Source organism: Uloborus diversus, chromosome 1 (assembly GCF_026930045.1).
Source record: "Uloborus diversus isolate 005 chromosome 1, Udiv.v.3.1, whole genome shotgun sequence".
Classification (NCBI taxonomy): Eukaryota; Metazoa; Arthropoda; class Arachnida; order Araneae; family Uloboridae; genus Uloborus; species Uloborus diversus.
Window position 1 is genome coordinate 108710023 of NC_072731.1, and position 21920 is coordinate 108731942.

Genomic DNA, 21920 nt, shown 5'->3' on the forward strand with positions numbered 1-21920 from the left:
GTAAGAAATATTTACTACTTTGTTTTAAACTTTCTTGTTAAAACAAGTCATTAAGAAGGAAATCTATTTTATCTGCAAGGGCGTGATGAGTAAAATAATTTTATTTACAAAAAGAATGTTTACAAAAATGTGTCTAAAGCAGCCCGTTTTTAAATGTAAGTAGTGCTACACAAGTACGAATCATAATTTACTGTGAAACTAATTTTAAAATATTTTAATTTCTGTGAATGAACATTACATTCAAATATCCGTAAAAAGCATTTAACGTGCTTTAAAGATACGGCTTGAAGTACATTGTTTAAGCTTCTATGTTTATATGTTGTCTTTAGATTTTATCTTAAAATGATTCTATAGTTCAGTGTAAGAGGTCATGAATTTAAAACAAATCTCTATTTCTAAATTGAAGCCAGATTGTTAAACTTCTTACCATCAATGGTAGCTGTTTGAAAATGAGACAAATAATTTCCTCTGCAGTCCACCAATTGTGAAGACTCCTCGTCGAAAACGGCAGGTTCTTCATCATAGGAACTACTGCACAAAAAAATTGAGAGCTTTGTTTTAGTTTGATGTTGCTCAATATGTAGTTTATTACAAGAACGTAAACAATAATTGCATAGCTAAAATTCAAAATTTTTTTTTTCCAACAATTAATTAGGTTGCCAATCGCGTGAATAAAGGCTTATCCATATTTGAAATATGCTTCAAAAAAACGTTACATTTCAAATTATATGTAACATGGAAGTTCCAAACACATTCTGTCAGACGCAGAAAGAAATACTCTTTATTTTGGTACTAAATTTTTTAAATTTTTAAGTAAGTTTTCACTGCAAAAATCGTGAAAAACTTTTTACAGGTTTAAATACAGGTTTACAGGTTTTTTTACAGGTCTTCATTAACTAACAACCGAAGATGCGACCTAGCTAAGACCACTTTCGATCAACTTTCCTTTCGAACAAAATTTTTTTTTCAAAATTAGTCTGTCCGTTTAGGCGCAAGAGTGCCACAGACAGATACACAAACACAAAGATACACATATACACAGACACGTCAAACTTGGAACCCCCTTCCTTTGTGTGGGGGGGGGGGGGTTAAAAACGCATATTAAAATATACCTAGTGCATTATAAGAAATTCATAGAATAAATTGTGAAGACAACTGCTTTTTAGCAATTTAAACATGTGTGCTAAATATTTTGCTGTGTAACTTTGAAATTCAAATGTCTCTAGAGATTTTATAATACCGTGGTTATTCCAGGAAAGAGAAAAGAACACTTATCAACAAAAAAATTTTTTTGGAGATGATTTCCATTGCAATTAAACGCGTCTAAATTTTTCTAACTGTTATGGTTCCAATTTTTTTCCGCCCAACTGTTTTAGGCACTCAATACTTATTGAAGAAGTCTTTCCCTTATTCTCACTCTGTGCTTTAGGGAAATTTCACTTAATGAAATTCATTGATAAAGACCTTTTTTAGCGAAAAATTTCGATGCAGAGTGAAAATGAACACAACAAAAATATTACAATGTTGCACACACGTTTTTTGAATTTTAAAAGAATTCTTTTACTATTGCAGAAGATTTAAACTTAAGAATGAAACAGCATCCGACAGAAGTTTTTGTGAAAAGATTTGTCAAAGGACAATAAACCCCATCGAATGTCCGTTAGGGTATGAGGGTATGTCCTTTTTTTTAAATACTGACTTGCGCAATTAGGATGCACTGTATTTGCCCCCTAGAAATTCATTTCTAATATTATTTTTGAAAAATATTAAGGTTTAGCTACCGGGAAACAAGCTACAAAGTTTGAAAAAGGTAAAAATGGTCAATTTCCAAAAAAATTTACGAAAATAAAATGTCCAAAATTTTTATTCTGATACCATTCAAATGCTTCCTTTTCACACTCTTTACACATGTCTTTATGATTTGCTACATTCCTTTAAAACTTTTAGTTTGCGAATAAGCCGTACATTTTCGTGAAATTAACCAAAATTCGATTTTTTCAGCTTTTCTTATACATTGCAGTATTCCGTCTGAAAAAGTCCCGCAATATTTATTTTCCAAAAAATGTGCACTATGCACGTAGAGTATGTACTGCACTAATGAAAAAAAATGTTTTTGAGTATTGATTTGCTCATTTAGTATCTAATGTACTTACACATGAGATATTCCTTCCTGATATTATTAATGACAGTTAAAAATGTTCGATGATGCTCGTGTTAAGTATGTGCTTGTGGCGTTTTATTTAATAGCTACAGAAATTTTTATCATTAATTAACTCATTTATTTAATAAGTAAAAAGTGCGGTATATGTGAAACAAAATATACTTAATCTGCTGCAAGAAGTGAAATACCAAATAATTACGACAATTTGAATGCATGGAAAATTTTACGCACCATATGTCAATCTTTCACTCAGGTGACCAAAACAATACTGCAATCAGCCACTGATACAGTTGTTTTTCCATCAAATTTGAAACACTTTAAGGATGTCTTTATTTGTTCTCAAAGAAGGCACTGCTTCTCGATTACGCAATTGCGTTCGTATGAATCCAGCTCTTTTGGCACAACCACATACTGATTCTGCAACCTCGGTCAATAATTTCACCGCTCCCTCGCAACTTTGAGTGTGTATTGAATCTGAAAGAAGTTCCAGTGGGAGAGCATTCAATGCTTTAAGCTGTTCCAAAGATAAATTTGCTGTGAAAATTGGTTCAGTGAGGACCTCAGCGTCCCAGTCGATCAGTTCAGTAAGATGGCAAGCATCAAGATTTATCGACTGCGGAACTCTAAAAGACCATACTGATGTTCATCCTTGCTCATTTCTTACCCTAATTGACATTAATTTCTCAACTGCAAAAAGCTCTTTCGTTTGTGTCATGAGAGCAGAGAAGAGCAGCCTTACGTTTATATTGCAATCGCAAAGACAATGTGCGTGGGCAATACAAGTTTGCTTGTATGGAGCATCATCCTCACCGCATAGTACAATTTTACATGTGCACAAAGCTATATTGAAAAATTTATCAAGTTTAAGCTCAAACTGTTCTTTAATAGTTTTCCGTGCTATGTTTCGAGCTATCTCAGAGAATATTGACCAGCTCCGGCAAAGTCTTCGTCCTATAACTTTTGTGCTTTACAAAATAGGTTCCTTTAACTCGCAATTAGAACTTGACTATTGTTCTGCAATCTCAACAGCAGCACGGGAAATTTCTGAAACATTGCGCGGGTCTTGATCGCTCATGAGCATTTCATCTTGCTGTAATTCGAGGCATCTCCGCAAACAGTCATGTAAAGTTGGAAACTCAATTGGTAGGCAATTTTTGGGGCTTAGTGCTTAAAGTATGTCAGGTTTTTTTTCGCAGCAGAAGATGCCATTGTGCCTATAAATAATTATAAAAATAATATATGAAGTTTTTTAGGTGTCTTGAGTACCTGAGTATTGTGTGAAATTCATGGTGTAGCATACTGAAGTGGTACAGATGAGTCTTCAGCTGAGCAGAAAATTTATCAGGGGTAAAACTCAATGAAATATATTGAAATACTTTGTGCCGATACCTCACAAATGTTCACATGATATTTTGGGATCATGATATAACACGATGACAGTAGATTTCTGTAGAGTCAAAAGTTAAGTTCGACTTCTACGAAGTTCAAAATCGCTAGTGTCTTTCGCTCTCCGGGTTTTTAGTGGAAATCGACCCCTCCCTTTGACAAAAGGGACCCCTCTCCTTGGTCAAAGATTGTGTTGAGGAAGTAAAATGCCGTCGCTGCCCAAGATGCATGTGGTCTCAAAACACCCCTGCAGATGAGCGAGCTGCGTAACGAAGACAGTAGTGTCAATTGACCGGTCAATGGGTTTCAACAAGAAAGATTCTGCATGGTGCACATTTATTGAAAAATCAATATTTCGGCACTTTTTCTGCCGAAATACTGCTATGTACAAGACAAGCTGAAAAATCGAATTATGGTTAATTTCACGAAAATTTAATGCTTATTCGCGAACTAAAAACTTTAAAGGAATGTAGTTAATCATAAAGACATGTGTAAAGAGTGTTAAAAGGAAGCATTTGAATGGTATCAGAACAAAAATTTTAATTATTTTATTTTCATAAACATTTTTGGAATTTGACCATTTTTTTATCTTTTTATCAAACTTTGTAGCTCGTTTCCCGGTAGCTAAACCTTAATTTTTTTCAAAAATAATGTTAGAAAGGAATTTCTAGGGAGCAAATACATTGAATCCTTATTGCGCAAGTCAATATTAAAAAAAAAAACATTATGACATACCCTAGTGTCCATTTTAACTTTTGAGTCCCTTTGTGAAACGCTTTTCAAGTTCGAACTTCGCTGCTTTCCAGATAGATTATGAATGGAAACCGCGGTGAAACTAAATATGACCTGCTGAAGCATGTCTAATTGTATATTTTTAAGTTAAAAAATAAATACTTTCATGGGATTATTTACTTATTTTACGCAGACGTATTACATTAATATGACAGACTCTTAGTTGATATTTCAATTTGAACTAATAATTGCAATGGATAGCAGTATGATATTTACCTATCTGTTCCAGATGTCCGAATCATTGAGCATTCTTTTATCCACGAGTCAAATGATTGCACTTTCTTTAAATCCATTATATAAACTGAAACATTTGTAAGTGAAAAAGCTCCAACAATCTGTAATATATCGCAAGTTAAAATTAACTTTAGGTACAAAAATAAAAAAAAAATTATTTTTAGAAAAATAATTTAACAATAGTACATTTATATTTTGACAGTATTTAAAGAGGGGAAATGGTGTATTTCAGGGTTCCTAAACGTTTCAGTTACAAATATTAGTAAATGTTTTTTTTTAAACAAAATAGTGAACAACGCATGATTATCCCCTTTAGTTAATATTCACAGATTAAATATTGCTCAACTGTGTAGCAATTTAAGCTGAATGTATTTATATTCGTACATTACATTATTCTACTAAGCACAACTGTGCACATTGTCTCAGCTATAAAAACTAAATTTTGTACTGTAATCAATTGTTAACCCTAACTTGTGTTTCACGTACTGTTTATTATTATACACATATGCAATAAAACTTCTTTTTTCATATGTTTGTTATGAATTGTATTTTTTGCTTCGGTCTATATCTATTTGGGACACGGTGTACATGCTTGTATGTAAGGAAAATTCGAAAACAAAACGGTTTCATCATAGATCAATACATTTTTTTTCACTGGAGTAAAAAAAAGGGAAATATGGAGTATTTGTATATTTTATAAGCAGTAAACACAAGTATGAAACAACTGCATACGTTAACTAAAAGAAAAACACTAAAAGAAAATTGCTTTAACATTTTTTTTAAATAGAAATTATTAAAAAGTAATTTTTAATTTTTTTTCTGTGGTTAATTGCTTTGGAATCAGAGTTCATGAAAAACTTGAAACGAAATCAGTCACAAAGAAAAAATCCGTATACGATAATACATCGTACATTTATTTCAAACAGAGGAATAGAGACTACCATTTTAGCTCCTCCCCCCCCCCCATGAGCAAACCCACAGTTTTGAATACGAAACATTTCTGAAACTCTTTGGGTGTCAATAAAAGCACCAACTCGGCGAGGAATACGTCACCCGATAAAGCAAAAACGTTACAAATTAATGTCACAAGCAATTAAAAGAGAGAGAGAAAAAAATAGTATTTTAAATATTCAATTTTAAAAATAAATAATGAATCGAAGAGACTACTGAAATCGCTTACATTTTATTCATACAGTGTTTGAACATAATGTGGACAAATGCTAATGTTGATGCTTTAGGGGAGGGGGGCTTCATGATCCCCATGATCCCCGCTTTGTATAACCACCTCTGATTTCAAATATAAACTAAAATTCCGTGAAATTTTCTCACCAGTTGGTTTTCGGCAGTAGCTATGTCGGACACCTTACCCCAACCCATTACAAGAGTGTCTAATGTACGAATGGGTTCCCAGGCGTATACTTTAAGAATATCTTGAGCACCACTGAAAAGGCATCCACCATCAGGACTGAAGTAAATCTTCCTGCAAGTAAGAACAATCTTCAATTTATAAGCTTTATGTTTTTTTTTTTTTTCTTTTTTTCTTTTTTGGTATACAATAGCAATTACTAACAAAACAAAAAAGCTTATTCTGCATAGCTTTCATTTTTTATAAAATAACCGTTCCATTTCCGAATTTTTTTTTTTTTTTTTTTAAAGAATAAAAAAATTTCTTTTCTTTGTATTTGCAATTTTGGGAAATTAATTCCCTATACCTAATGAGAAATGTTTTGTTCTTTCACAAAAAGTTTCACAAATAACAAAGCCGAATTATTTACATATGAAATTATTATGCAACGTAGAAAGCTTTTGTATTTATCAGAGTAACGAAGAACTAATTCAGAAAAAAATACATCTACATGCGTCGCAACTATTGTTTATGTTTAATTAAAAAGCATATTATGCGTTTCACTGATAAATTGTAACATGAAACACTGAATACGTAACAATTAACTTAACGCAAAAAAAATAATAATAATAATAAAAAATATTTTGAAAAAAAAAATAGAACCGACTTCAAAATTGCTCTAAAAAGTGAAAAATAATTTTATTCTTTAAACACCATCGATAATACTTTTAAACATAATTTTTGAAGTTGGCGCAAAAACGATCGATAAAATCATTCACAGCCATAACTCAACTACAAGTATAAATTTAACCACGTCCAGTTTCTTCACTACCACATGCATTACGCATTGATGACAGCATATTTGAGTAACGATATAAATGTTTCGTTAATAAGTTTGGATGATTTTTTGATAAAAATATGAACGAAGCATGGTTACAATGGATTTTACTTTTTGTTTTTGCGCCAACTTCAAAAATTATGTTTAAAAGTATTATCGATGGTGTTTAAAGAATAAAATTATTTTTCACTTTTTAGAGCAATTTTGAAGTCGGTTCTATTTTTTTTTTCAAAATATTTTTATTTCATTCTTTTTAGTGTAAATGTAGATATTTCATTAAAAGTAAGAAGTAACCTAGTAAGAAGTGCGGCTCTATATCACTGTATTACTTTAGAAAAGCCTTTATTCAAAATTATCATTACAATTACTATTAATGTTACAGTTATATGGCACCAAACTTTTATAACAATGAGTTTCATATTGTCACGTAGATGAAGATAGCGAAGGCAATGTGAAAGCCAAATGAAGCGAATACTCGTTAGCCTCAACTCGAGATCTTTATTCAGAACCACGAATGAACGTTACATCTCCTTATATACAACTTGAAAAAGTGCTGGAACTTTCCAGACTTGAAAAGATACAGAAATTAATAGAACATTCGAGAAAATTCGAGAAACAGTAGAAACGAAATTTTAGTAAAATTCACGTTGTCCTAGTCGGGATTTGAACCCGGGTTGCTCGTGTGGGAAACGAGAATTCTACCACTGAGCCACCGTTATCCACGGATGAAGCGTGCGAACTTCGCTACAATATCATTTTAATCATTTAATAGGGAAATTTACTGGTTTTTTGCCCATAACTTTTTTTCTAAAGAACAAATATGGTCAAACAAAGTAATGGGACCTAAGTTGAGCCATCCTCTATCCATTAAAAAAAGAATCATCAAAATCGGTTCACTAGGTGAGACGCTATGAGTGGACAAACAAAAAAAAAAAAACATACATACGGTATGAACTGATAACCGCCTCCTTTTTGAAGTCGGTTAAAAAATATCATCAACATTACATGAAATACACCGCCATCTCAGTCATTTAAAGCCGAGGACTGCAGTTTCGTGCTTATTAGCACTCATCAGCCCGGCATAGGAAAGTGACTGAGCTGGAGATGGAAAACCTCTAAAGGAAGCCAAGAGTGCACAACAAACTGGTAGTTAATATAGAATTGGCGAAGACCAGACGAGTGACCGAAGCAATGGTTCTGTTCAACTCGAGGATTGAAGGCAAAGGCAGGGTATATTCAGTAAATTACCGCCCAATAGCCAGGGCTAAAGCAGAATTACATGAAATACACCGCCATCTCAGTCATTTCCAGCCGAGGACTGCAGTTTCGTGCTTATTAGCACTCATCAGCCCGGCATAGGAAACCTCTCTCTTTCCATCTCCAGCTCAGTCACTTTCCTATGCCGGGCTGATGAGTGCTAATAAGCACGAAACTGCAGTCCTCGGCTGGAAATGACTGAGATGGCGGTGCATTTCATGTAATTCTGCTTTAGCCCTGGCTATTGGGCGGTAATTTACTGAATATCATCAACATTACCTACGGTGCAATTCACTGTTCTGCGTTTGGCTACAAATAGGAACTCGGAAAAAAAGTTTTCTTTAAATATGACCTGACAGGAATCCTATTAAGTATTATAAATCTCCCATAGATTTTACTGCCTCTGCGTTTTATATTGCAACAAATTAAATTAATCCAACACATGTTTTGATCTTCTTGTGTCACTCAGAATATTACAGAAGAAAAGCCTTTTTCAGTCGCTGCTTGTGCTTGAAATTATTCAAAGAGCATAATCATTAAAAATACAAAAGACCAAAATATCTTATTAAAATATTTTTTGTTTTTGTCGTTTTATCAATTTAACGTCATTTAAAACTGACAGGTTATTTTGAGAAGTAAATGAATAACTGAAATACGGTAAAAACGCATCTATTTTTTCCTAATATTGAAGTGAACGAACACTAAGGTAAGAGCAGAAATACATTAAAATCTAGATGATTGGTAGACGTAATATAAATTATGCCAAAAAAATAAATTTTATAATAATGTTTTTTTTTCTTTTTGTTTACTTACTGAACAGGTCCTATATCACCATCAGAACTGGAGACAATTCTGTAGTTTTCCATGTCCCAAAACTTAACGAACCTAGAAAAATCAATAATTGCGGTTAATGAATATCTTCAAAAAACATATATACTTCGCATTGGTTAGAATTATCCGGGTGCATTCATATGCAATAGGGTTTTAATATAAAAGACTAGCACTGCAATGTAAAACTATTTTTAAGAAATACATACTAAATTTAAATATAATGTGATCTAGTTCATTTTCAGCATGTTAAAAAACAGCGTTTACTTTTATAGCACATTGATGCTCTTAAAAAATATTTTTTTATGTATTCGCGATGTATTAAAGTTGAATAATCAACGAAACAATTACTAATAGCGCAGGAAAAAATTATATTTATGCATAAAATACAATTTTGCTGCTCTAAAAATGTATAGATAAAATCTTATATTATGCAACAGAAACAAAATCTTGCTATGCAATTAAGTCGTTTCGAGCTTTTAAGTTAAAAAGCAGAGACACTATAAAATTAATATATCAGCACTAAAACTTTAATATGTGCTGTACACCAAAGCTTTTAGCAAACAGCGTATCATAACCTTAGTTATATCTGCAGACAAATCAACAACAATTCTCAATTTAAAAGCATTTGAAGTTATAATTAATTTGTATGGCAAACATAATTGTTTCATTTTAATCTATTTTTTATATATATATTTTAACGTCAATCTTAGCCAGCTTCAGAATTAGAAAAGAAAACTAAAGACCAAAGCTCACTGATCGTTGCTGCAACTGGCCAGCAATAATTCATTGGGATGAAATTCAATGTCCGTTACGGCAGCTTTATGGCCATGAAATTCTGTCCTCATTTTTCCGGCTGGCAGATCCCACAGCTGCAATAGGAGAAATTAATGGGGGGATATTAGCAAATCTGTGTGACATTTTATTAAACCACACATTCTTTTTTCTTTTAAGCAAAGCGTTAAATAATGCCTTTAGGCCGAAGGATACAAATTCACCTTGAACTGAATTAATATTTGGTCAACGATTTTACAATATTGTCAGCGTTTTTCAAGAATATTTATAGAACTCTTTTCTAAACATTGGTCATGTATTCTTAACAAATGTATGCACTGAATATTTAAGGCAAATGTACGAGGGCAAATCATAAAGTCTTTGCTCCTATGTTTTAATTGCCAAAAAAAAACATACAGGTATTTACAAATATACGTAGTGTACTACGTACCTTATATTATTTCTCCACCACAGGTTCAGACATTTGTCCCATCGCAACACTAAATTAGAGATCCCCCTGCGGTAGAATTCTTCCGGCTGCCTGTGGAACCAAAGTCGGACCAAAAGCACATTGTCATGCAACTCTTCACGACAGTTTTGACACTCATGACACCACCATTCAATGCTTCTCAAAGTGAGAAACTTTTCCCCGTACGTGGTTGCATTTCCCTGTGAATTGCTATGGGCTTTTGTCCCTTGCTCCATACAAAACGAATAACATTTCGCTGCTCATACGCTGTGGACGTCTGAGGAACAACCGTCATCTTAAATGACTGATAGCAACTCCGCTCTTTCGAGCAAAAAGCAGATACGGCTGGAACAGTTCAATGGACTGTCACTGCTGGGAATGTATATGTTTGCATTGTATTCACAGCCATATTTTAGCTAAAAAAAGTAGACGCAAAGAATTTTTTATTTGCCCTCGTATATTAAACATTGCTAGGGAGAAAAAAATGAATTGGAAAAGAAATGCCCTAGTGTCTTAACTTTTTTTTAATAAAAGCGAAAGTGTGGAACATTTTATGCTGCAAATGGCTTGCTTATTTGTAATTGCCTTTTTTGCAATCTATTTTATTGGCTTCTATAATAATAACCAATTTAAAACAGAAGTTCATAGTAAAAATATCTTATAATTATTACTTTTCAATAAGTTTTGTCAGTTTATTCGCTGTAAGAAATAATTCTGAAAAAGAAATGATTAATTTTAACGTATATCTCTCAATTTATTCCAAAATTTTAAAAAAGTTTGAAACCGATAACAGATAAATTTGGTAATGCCGTTTCTTACTTTCTTTTTTTTTAAATAATTATCATTGAATTGAAATTTGCAAGAAAATGCTACCACAGTTTCACTACATATACATATTTCTGCTTAGCTACTGAAGGTCTTTCAAAATAGTAACGAAATGTATAGCATAGCAAGCAATATTTTATAAATCTTTGTTTTGACGTTTGTAGCCCTAAAAGAAATACCTTAATAACACCATCTTCAGAACCTGAAGCTATCCATCGTCCATCTGGGCTAAATTTCAAGGAGTGAACAGGACTATTATGGCCCTAAAAATAAAGGACAAAACAAAATTTTAAAAAGATATATATATATATATATATATATATATATATATATATATATATATATATATATATATATATATATATATATATATATATATATATATATTCATTTATTTATTTATTTATTTTTTTAATATAGATTTTGTATCTTACGTCAAAGTTAAAAATATGAAGAGTTTGAAATTTCGTAATATAAAATCGTTCGTTGTAATGATGCATCTATGTAATAATTTTTTCACAATTTTTCAATTGAAAATATTACTAAAAATTTAAGTCTGAATACATATACGAATAAAGTAGTACCGTATACAATGAGAACAAATACGAGTGAAAAATCTGGTTGAATTATATCTTCCATTCGTACGAGTATTTTGCTTTAAAGCTGTTACAATTAATATTTTTAAAAATATATGTAAAACATAACACGTAATTCACATTTTTCACAGCATGAAACAAGTGTTATCTTTTGAACTATAAATTATACATCCATTAAAAATACATATTATTCTTGTGTCTCCAACAGAAATGGGGATAAGGTATTTTAAACGGCATTTCATTGGGTTCATGTTCATAACTTTGTGCGCAATTATAAAAATAATAATTAAAAACGTTGACTGCAAAAGTTGATTTACAACTTACATTAATATTATTAATTTACTTAAAAACCTACCTTATACGTAAAGATGCTTCCTTTTCGTCTCTTATCCCAAAGCTGAGAGTAAAGAAAGATACGTTATTTATCACATTAACTTTCGAAAATAAACTGGGAGTTTAAGAACAGTATATTTAAAACACCAATAAATTATGCTATTTTCCTGAAAGTTTTATCTTAATACAAGATTTAGTAATAGTGCACTTTTCAGTCAAACATACATAATCAAATCTACTTAATTTAACATTATACAAAATGCATACGTAACTTATATATTTGTCCAAATCAGTAAGTAAATGGTTAAACCAATAAGATTTGTGATTAAGTTATAAAATAAGAAGGAGATACTAGAGGGGCGCAATTTTTAATTCTCAAAACCAATTGGTATTTAAGATTAATATAAAGATTTTCTCGAAATGAGTTGAGAGGGGGTTTTTTTCATGGTAACTCCAAGTAGCGATTTTAAATGTATCTAACTGATACGGCTGAAAATAGCGGCAAATTATGCAAAGCTTCTTAACAAAACTGCAAGGGAATTACTAGAAACTTCAAAATCCTGACCACGAGGCAAAGTTGATATGAAGCGATCCAACAATTCTATTCACAATGGATATGTCTGATTTTGAAAAGGTTATGTGAAAGGTTTTTAATCATTGTTCGATTTGGTAATTCATATTCGATTTGGTACTTAATCTTAATGCTCAAAAATGACAGCATGTAAAACCCTCAGTAATGTTTATATGAAACAAAAAACGACGAAAAATCAGAATTTCAGTAAAATTTGAAATATTTCTTATGATATCTGTTTTATCTACTAGATGCCTCTTATAAGTCTCAAACGGTATATCCCTTAGATTCCTGTTTTAAAACTTCTGCGTTGTTGTGTTGCATTTATTTAAAGAAAGTGTTGCATTTTTCTTTTTTTTAGTACATAAAGATACAAGATAGCTTTGTACTTGCCTTAATATTATTGTCAGATGATCCCGATGCAACGAAATCTCCGTAGGGATGAAAATCTAAACAGTTGACTTTTGACTTGTGTCCAAGCAATGTACGAATGACTGAAATTTAAAACGAAAGTAATAACACTTTCTGTATTGGCATGCATATAGGTTTTTCTGCAGTTTTAAAAATTTAAAAATACTGAGCATCAACATTTATTATGCATTACTTCTATACATCCTCTTAACTATGAGTAATCAGATGGATGTTTTTAAGATAAGATTTGATAGAGTAAATAATTTAAAGACGTAAATACATTTCGAAGTTAAAAAGTGTTTGATAAACCTTGAGCATACACTGAATGCTCTTTTTCAAAATATTGTAGGTTCTGAATCAGTATTTATGTTTATTGCAAAAAAAAGTAAATAAATACAGTAGATCCTCGTTTTACGCGGAGGTTACGTTCACAGCAATGCCGCGTAAATCAAAATCTCATAAATTTAGACTTAATATTAGTGTTCAAATAGGGATTAGGCAAAAAAGATTTAAAAATGTACTTCATTCTAGCGATGGATAAATGTAAATAAGATTAACATGTACCTACTTATTTCGATACATATGCACAACGTGCATTAACAAAAAACAAAACATGTATTAACCTATTTCTTATTTTAAAAAGCAACTGATAACGATTATCAAGGTCAAATTCCGCTCTATCATTTTAGATCAGCTGCGCAGGAACTGTAATTTGCATATGTTACATTCAGACCTGCCAATTTAGGACAGAGAAAATACGAAAAAACTTTTGACTCAACCTGGTACTTTATAGTTACCCAAAATTAAGAAAAGATAATACTAATTGAATTCGTATAAAATGAATTATTAGCCAGGCATTAAGCTACTATGCCATAACTTAGATCTGTCCCAGAAAAGGGTGCAAAATAAATTCTTTTGATAGAAATACTGCTATTTTAAAGCAACAAAAAGATTTCAAGGGGTTAAGAAACTTTTCCATTGTACTTCACTCTACCACAGTATTTATATTATTTATTATGCTGCGTAGACCATTATAATGTATAAACAGCATTTTCAAAGACTTCAAAAATAGCTTCTAAAAAGTAGCATCAGAGCTACTAAACGATGCATTAAACTGTTTAAGATGTTGCCAACTTCTTTTATAAAAATGTGTAGAACACTTATTTCATAACTTTGCCTGGGCCATTTTTTTTTCTCTCTCTATCTCTCTAATATCCTGAAAAATTTGAAGTGATCCAAATTTAAACCACATCGCTCATGGACCCTGAATGATAATAATATAGACACGTAAACAACAAACAAGTTCTTAACATTCAAGCCTTTAAAACTTTACTGTGTTAAAATAAAAGTCAGAACAGAAATGAAGTAATCTGTTTACAAGTCGCTATGTTTTACGGTTTTGCTAAAGACGATTTTTTTTATTGCAAAGAATTAGTGTAGCATTTATTGATCATTAACATTGAAAAATGCAATCTGTGCATTTTAACATTAACGCAAGAATTTTTTTTTTTTTTTTTGCATACTAAAGGTTTTTTTTTTTTTTTTTTTTTTGCATACTGAAGTTTTTTTTTTTTTTTTTTTTTTTGCATATATTAAGTGCATTTAAAGTAGACTAAACTTAAAAGAGGATACAAAAGACAAAAAAACTACTAAATCTGGTTCGCACAAAAATTTTCGAAAAAATGTTATACTTTTTTTTTTTTTTTTTGAGCAATCACGATTGCTTATTGTTCTCATTTGACAGTCCTTGAAGTTGTGGTTCCTTTTTCAGCTTGGACCAGCAGCACCACCGCCCACCGGTGGCGGCACGGCTGCTCTGGTCCTGAGCACTGTCCCCCGGAATCCACTTCTGCTGGGTGGTGGCGTCCACACACGCATGCTCATACACCCTCGCCTTCACGCGCGCGCCTTTACACACATACACAGGCCTACGTGCACACACTTAAGCCTGCACACACACAACTATACACACATAATGACCCAGGAGGAGGGACATGCTTGGGGGGGGAGCCATTTCTAGAAACAATAACTCTAATGAGTAGGGACTTGTCGCAACTCGTGATTGCTAAAAACATAATTTGAATTCAAAGTTTCAGAATTCAAATTGGAGTTGATTGGAGGAAGAGGGTCACAGGTTTTTTATTATTTATTTATTTTTATTTTTTATTTATTTTATTTTTAGTTATTTATTTTATTTTATTATTATTTTTTTTTGTGTGTGTGCGTATCTTCTGTTTGTGTTTTGATTATATTTGAAATCTTTGTTAAAAAATCACTCTTATATTTATTTTTACTGACAATTTGTTTTACCTACTAATATTTTTATATGTAATTTACATAAAACATTCTCAAACAGTTTAAAAAACGCAATAACTTCAAAATGCGAAAAATTAAAACAATACATTTTGAAGAAAAGTGATAGCTTATAGTAGATAGTGTAAAAAGGACCATACAGACATCTTAGCAGCACTCGTTAGCTGTGCAAGTGAGAATCATTAAAGCACATTATTGTTTTAAATGCAATTTTTCAGAGGATAACTTTTAGAAAGAGAGGACCATAGAAATAAGGTAGATTATAATGTACGTAAACTTACTTACTCTTAGCTGGATCTAAGTCCCATATTTTTAGGGAACCACTTGAAGATCCTGCACACACTATATCTTCACAGGGACCAAATTTTACACATTCTATTGAAGACGTGTGGCCACTCAAGCTCTAGTGGAAAATGGAAATGTATGCGTATAAATAATACAATTGAGAAATTTTTAGACAATATTTTAGTGAAATACTTATTTTTAAAACTTTTAAACCGGTGTGTGTGTGATCAAATTTTGAATTTCTTTTTAAAAATTCAAAACCTTTTTTTTTCATTTGATGATGAACAACCGATTCTAGAACATTTATGAGTTAATAACTCAAGACTATTTTTTTAACTTTTGAAGTCACTAATAATCTCTTGGTACTTTAAGATCGTCGATTCCCGACTCTGACTCTGACCCCTTTAGTCAGACTCGGACTCCGCGATTTCGAATCCGCAATCCTGCTAATAACAGCTATAATTTGAGAGGAATACAGAACGAAATGAAAGGTTTTTTATGCAATAAGTTAGTGGAATAAGTAAAATGAAAGTAATTATATTAGTTTTATAATTTAAGGTAACATTTTGTTTATTTAAAAATAAACGTCATGCTATTTTTTTTTTTTTTTTTTTTTTTTTTATGCAATGAAAATATGATAAATTGTTTTCTTGAGTAATTAGATTTCATCTTAGCTGTGAAAAAGTACTGACGTTTCATCTTACATATTGGATGCAGAAATTTTAACTAATGCAGAAAATTAGAGAAAAAAAACACATGAAATGTAAATATATTTTTGTTCAATGTATATAATTAAGAATCCTTATCCCTCTCCCAAACGCCTTGCATTAAACTTTGTAGTTCTTTAAATAAATTACTCTTAGTTCTGGAAAATTCGTTTCACGAGAAAAATGTTTTCAAAAAATATTATAACCTAACTATTAAAAAACCCTTTACAGGTCATGTGACTTTGCATACAAATTAAAATGCTCTTGAAGACTTGAATAATTCTCTAAAAAACTGAGAGAATAGAGACAACTGACAATTCTACGGGTTATTGACTGACATTCACAAAGCAAATCAATACAAACGATAAAAACGTGGTAACTGACTGGCATCAATTCAAATTACTTGTCAATTAATCACCATATTTTTAGCGCGACATACATTTTTTTTTATTTCAATCGTTCAAAACATATTTCAGGAATCTAATTATAAATTCAGCTTAAGTCAAAAACAGGAAAAAGATATTTTAAGTTACGTATATTGTATGATGAATGATACAAAATACTGTTTTGCTTTGTTAGTGTCAGTTGGTTAACCGTGAAATTTCCCAATTACTTTTATTGCCTGTTCATTCCTGACCACAAAAAGCTAAAAAAGTATTTCGTGAATTAAAGCGTCAGCCGAAATAATGATTTCTATCTATTTTTTTTTTTTTTTAATTTAATTTACCGAAAGGTATTTGTTCAAAAACAATCGTCAACCACTATTAAAACAATATTTTCATCTGTGTTAGTTTTAAACGTTTGTTCGTTTTCATGCTTCCATGCATGCTGTCTTTGTTTTTTATCGTAATATAAAAAAAATATTTTTTAAAACGTATTGTTTAAAAAAAAATTTAATATGATTTTGTATATTAAGAAATAACAACGTCAGAAAGCACAAATCTCAGATTACTGCAGACACTTTTTTCGGCGTTGCAAGGAACGCCTTTGCCATTGCAAAAGAAGTGAGCTTATGGATAAAAGGACTTGAAAAAGACATTGCGCTATAATTCTCATCTATTTGTAATAATCCTAAATTTAATTTTATTTTTAAGCAATAAATAATGTCACGCATTATGTCAATTAAGTAAAACTTTGATATGGAAGGTTAAGATCCTTGAAACTGTATTTTCTCATACATTCCAGGAAAATCAGTTTTTTTTTTTTTTTTTTCTCTATTTCTCGAACTTCAACTGAATATCTGAAACCCAAAGTCTAACATTAACATTAATGCCTCCACTTAGCCGAAAGGTTTCTTTCCACTCATTCAATATTTCCCAGGAACCTCTTTGTTCTTCTGCCGTTACTGACCACGTGAGGTTCAGTGACTCTGTTAGTGGAAGCAATTTAGTAATGGTTTAAATGAAAACCGTTGGCCATCATTCTAGGAAATACACCAAAACAGAATCTCCGAAAAGGTGTGGCAATGAAAGATGGCAAAGCGGTCATCGACCTGCTGAAGGTTGCTGCCAAAACATGACCATTACCTTGGTAGCATCGATCGAACGGAGATTTTGGGGATCTTTCAACGACGGGCATTTCCTTTTCACTTTTAATGCAAAACAATATGCAATGAATACAGGGAATAAGTTCTGATGCCTTTTACTTATTTTGCATGAAAATAAGGAAATACAGGAAAATGGCAAAAAATAAGAGATGAGCAAAAAATAACTCGGAGCATGAAAATTGATATAAGCTTGCAATAAGTATCGTCCAAAATGAAAATACCTGAAAACTTCATAGTTTCATTTCATTACTAACTATTTAATATTTAAAAAATTATAGTTTAAAAATTGTGTTCTGAGATAGTGTAGTGACTACAGGTCTACCCTTCAATACTTCAAAAGATTTAATTTTAATACCTAAAATAAAAATAATTTCGTCGTTAAATACAATATGTACGTCAAAACATTTTAAGATCAGCCAGCTCTTTGCTTCTATTTTTTCATCTTTTTGTGTATATTTTCTTTCAGATATATGGATAATGTTATATAATATATTTTGAGCAGTTCAAAAAAGTAATGATAAAAATAATATAATGCCCCACTGGAAAATGTATTCATTTTTTTGTCGTAATGACAACTAATAGGTTTTCTTCAATAAAATTGTACTAAAAAGTACTTAAGATGTACACCGTAAAATATTTCATTTTACTTGAGAATTTTAAAATTTTATTTCTTAACTAGTGAAAATATATTTAGCAGTTTAATAACGATAGTTAATTAATTGCAAAATCTTGGCATTAGATGTTATTAAGTAGTTCGTTCATTTTCCTTAAAAAAAAACGAAATAGTGTTGCTTGATTTAAATTGCTATAGTTGAAGTTAACTAAATATCGAAATAATGTCGATCGAAAATAAATGCTTGTATTTGATTTCAATCATGCAACTGATAGTTATATTTTACCCAAAGCAGTTTTACTTTTTTATTAGTGTGTTTCTTTGAGCCGTTAGTCATCCAAATTTGGGGAAAAAGACATTTAAAATATTATAATATATTCAGTGGCGCACACAAGGGAGGGGTCCAGGGAGTCCGGACCCCTCCCATAGCACTTGCATTTTTTCTTATTTCAACTGATTATGATTCTATGTACTTTATACACAAAATATTTCCAAACAAAGAAAACAAGAATTTCAGTTCTAATAATAGGGAAAAAAATCCCCTTGTTAAAAGATTTTTTAGAAAATGTGTACATTTCTTGTAACGAATTGCACAAGCGAGAGATCTTTCTCGACTTTGAGAAGGCTAAAAACATACTTAAATAGTACTATGTATAATTAACGTTTAATGTGTTCTTGTACTGCTGAATTCAAGCAATGTCGCCATCACACACTGAGGAAGTTATAAATAAAAATCGAAAAATGAACTAGAAAACTAAATTTTATTCTACGATGTTTTGTAAACCTATAGAGGCAGACTATGGGTGACTGTATATGAAAACAGAGTAATAATAATGTAGAAGTACACCGCCAGCTCAGTCAATTCCAGCCGAGGACTGCAGTTTCGTGCTTATTAGCACTCATCAGCCCGGCATAGGACTAACTGAGCTGGAGGTGGAAAACCTATTAAGGAAGCCAAGAGTGCCAAATAAACTGGTAGTTAACATAGAATTAGCAATGACCAGACGAGTGACCGAAACAATGGTTCGGTTCAACTCGAATATTGCAGGCAAGGCAGGTATATTCAGTAAGTTACCGAACTGTAAGGTAACTTACTGAATAATAATAATGTGTTTAGTTTTGTAATAGGGTAGTATTCGATTTTCTAATTTTATTTTTATATGATATAGTAACATACATGAATATCATCTGCGAAAAAATTTTTACGATACGACTAATACTGACGTCACTGCCGCGCTGCGAGGTGACGGGGTTGGCTAGGACAAAGAAGTGCTTGGCGATCTTTGGGGGAAAGCGCGGGAAAACAAGAGTCTTCTAACAGCAGCGCGCATAAAAGGCTAGTGAAAATCCTTTGCTGTCTGTAGGGTTTAATGCATTCTGCGATTGTTTTTAATTTGATTTTCTTTGTCATGGCTTGTAGAATCAATTACAAGTATTGCTTCGTTCCTGGATGCGTATCTACATCTAAAAAAACTCCTCACAAGCGATTTGTTATTGTTCCGTCCCAGCAGGATCTTCGAAAGAAGTGTTTTCAAGTGTGTTTATTAATTAAAATTTGAAAATTAAAATTTGCACTGCATTTTAATTAAAAACTATGTCAAGTGAGAAATACAGTTTGAAATATATGTTCACAACTGTTCATAAATAAATGTTTAATAAGCATATGAGATATTTTTTTAAAAATGCAAGTAAACAAAGGAATTTAAACCCTGCACAATAAACTTAAAGAGAAAGTAATAGATGCATTACTATTACCATTTTAATAACAATGCAAAAACTATTAATACTTTCTTTTTAACATTCAAACTATCTTCAAATTTTAACTATTACGAATTGATAATTTAAAAATACATTTTAAGTTTATCACCAGAAGCGTTTCTATATATACAAGACCTTTCTCACATGCAAAAAGGTACTTATTTTATGAAATGAACACCATTTTCAAATTTATTATTTTTATCAAAAGAGCAAAAAAATATATTTTTCCTCTTTTTGCTAAGTTGCACAAAAACTCAAGGATAATAAACATGTATTGATGGATTTAAAACAATTTTCTACAAAAAAAAAAAGCAGATCAACTTTTATCGCCAACAAAGCGAAAAATTTTCATGCAAAAACTGCTCTAAAACTCAGCACTGGAATCACTTGCAGGAGGGTTGTTACAAAATGCGCGCCTCATTAAAAGCCGCCAAGTAAGAACTGGAATAGCGCTCTTACATTGTAATTTATATATTCAGATAAAAAAAACCATCGACACACGAATGGAAATGATCAATCTTGATAAGGGAAACTAATGCGAATAATATGAACTGCAAACATAGACGGATATGTACGTACAATTTTAAAGAATAACAATGGTGAAACTTTGTTGTTTCACTCCCCGTACTTCTAGGACATTAAATCTCTCGTCCTTTCGAAAAAAGTCAAACACCATGAATGACTTTACTTGAGGAAGGTTATTGGATTGACCTTTCGTGAATCCTAGCTCCATGATGGAAAAAATGCTGGTTAAAGGCTTTGAAAAGGCTGAAAAAGACTGCTATTCACCTCCTGGTAGGCGCAACCATGGAAATGGAGCTCTGATCGGAACAGGGAAACGACGTCAGCTGCTGACGTTTTAGGCCACACCTCTTTTTTGCGCATCGCTCTTTAAAAAATTCATAAAAAATCAATCATTGGTTTTAAAAATCCGGCCATGGTGAATTTTTGTGTTTTGTAAGCCTGTCAACAATATGCAATAGTTAAAATTGGAATATTTGATAGGTTGATACTTCCCTATTGCAGGTTAAAATGAGATTTTTCTTGTTCTTCAAACTTGATGCTTCTTATACTTGAATTTGGGCATCTGTTTTCATTTATGAACAATGATAAAAGTAAATACATTGCATAAATTCGTTTACTTTCTGGTAATTTAAGTATCTGTTATTAATATTTTTTATGAATTAGGGCTAATTATTTATTCAATAATTTATTTTTACTGTTTTTGTTCTCAAGAATCAATAAAATCAAGTCAATATGTTTGACGGCATATTGTGGTATGATATTAAAATTGGACTTTTAACTATGGATCCTTCCCTTGTAAAATTCCTGTGTGCGCCACTGAATATATTCATAATTAATTGGCAAAAATTTTATGTTGGTGAGCATGAAAGTATATTTATTAAGGTCAGATATATCTTCTTCAGACTCTTAACGCAGTAGGGTTTAGTTTTGATGACACATCTGTATTAGCAACAGAAAATGCGTACTAAGTTTTCGATATTTGAACCAAAACCAAAGCATTGAAAGTCAAGTGTTTGAGAATACTCTGCCATCAGAGTTGTAGTTCCCACGCAGTGTTGTTAAGCTGTAAAAAACAATGAAAAATGTAATGCAGATTTTAATGTTATCTAATGTGCAGAGAATTACATCTTTCCAAGTTCGAAACGAATTCTGATTCGAAAAAAAAAACATTTTAGCGTTTAAAAGTATGAATGCATAGTGTATGTAATTTCCCATCATATATTATTGATTGATAAAGATCAATTATCATCTAGGAAGAGGTAAGAAAAAAGAAAATTTTTCTTCGACATCATTTGCAGAAATTTCCAATTTTCGCAACAAAAACATTTTATATATTAGCCTACAAAATATACT

The 21920-nt window shown here is 31.5% G+C and overlaps 1 protein-coding gene across 1 annotated transcript in view; it reads right to left on the reverse strand.

The window, feature by feature from the left end:
- Nucleotides 1-21920, reverse strand: part of LOC129234322 (katanin p80 WD40 repeat-containing subunit B1-like) — a 61963-nt gene that overhangs the window by 17617 nt on the left and 22426 nt on the right. Inside the window, exons 3-11 of the mRNA XM_054868318.1 lie at nucleotides 15419-15536; nucleotides 12803-12903; nucleotides 11861-11902; nucleotides 11089-11172; nucleotides 9598-9713; nucleotides 8827-8898; nucleotides 5903-6053; nucleotides 4556-4674; nucleotides 428-531 (exon numbers count right to left, since the gene is read on the reverse strand). Of these exons, the coding sequence (XP_054724293.1) occupies nucleotides 428-531; nucleotides 4556-4674; nucleotides 5903-6053; nucleotides 8827-8898; nucleotides 9598-9713; nucleotides 11089-11172; nucleotides 11861-11902; nucleotides 12803-12903; nucleotides 15419-15536 (907 nt within the window). The remainder of the gene's footprint in view (nucleotides 1-427; nucleotides 532-4555; nucleotides 4675-5902; nucleotides 6054-8826; nucleotides 8899-9597; nucleotides 9714-11088; nucleotides 11173-11860; nucleotides 11903-12802; nucleotides 12904-15418; nucleotides 15537-21920) is intronic.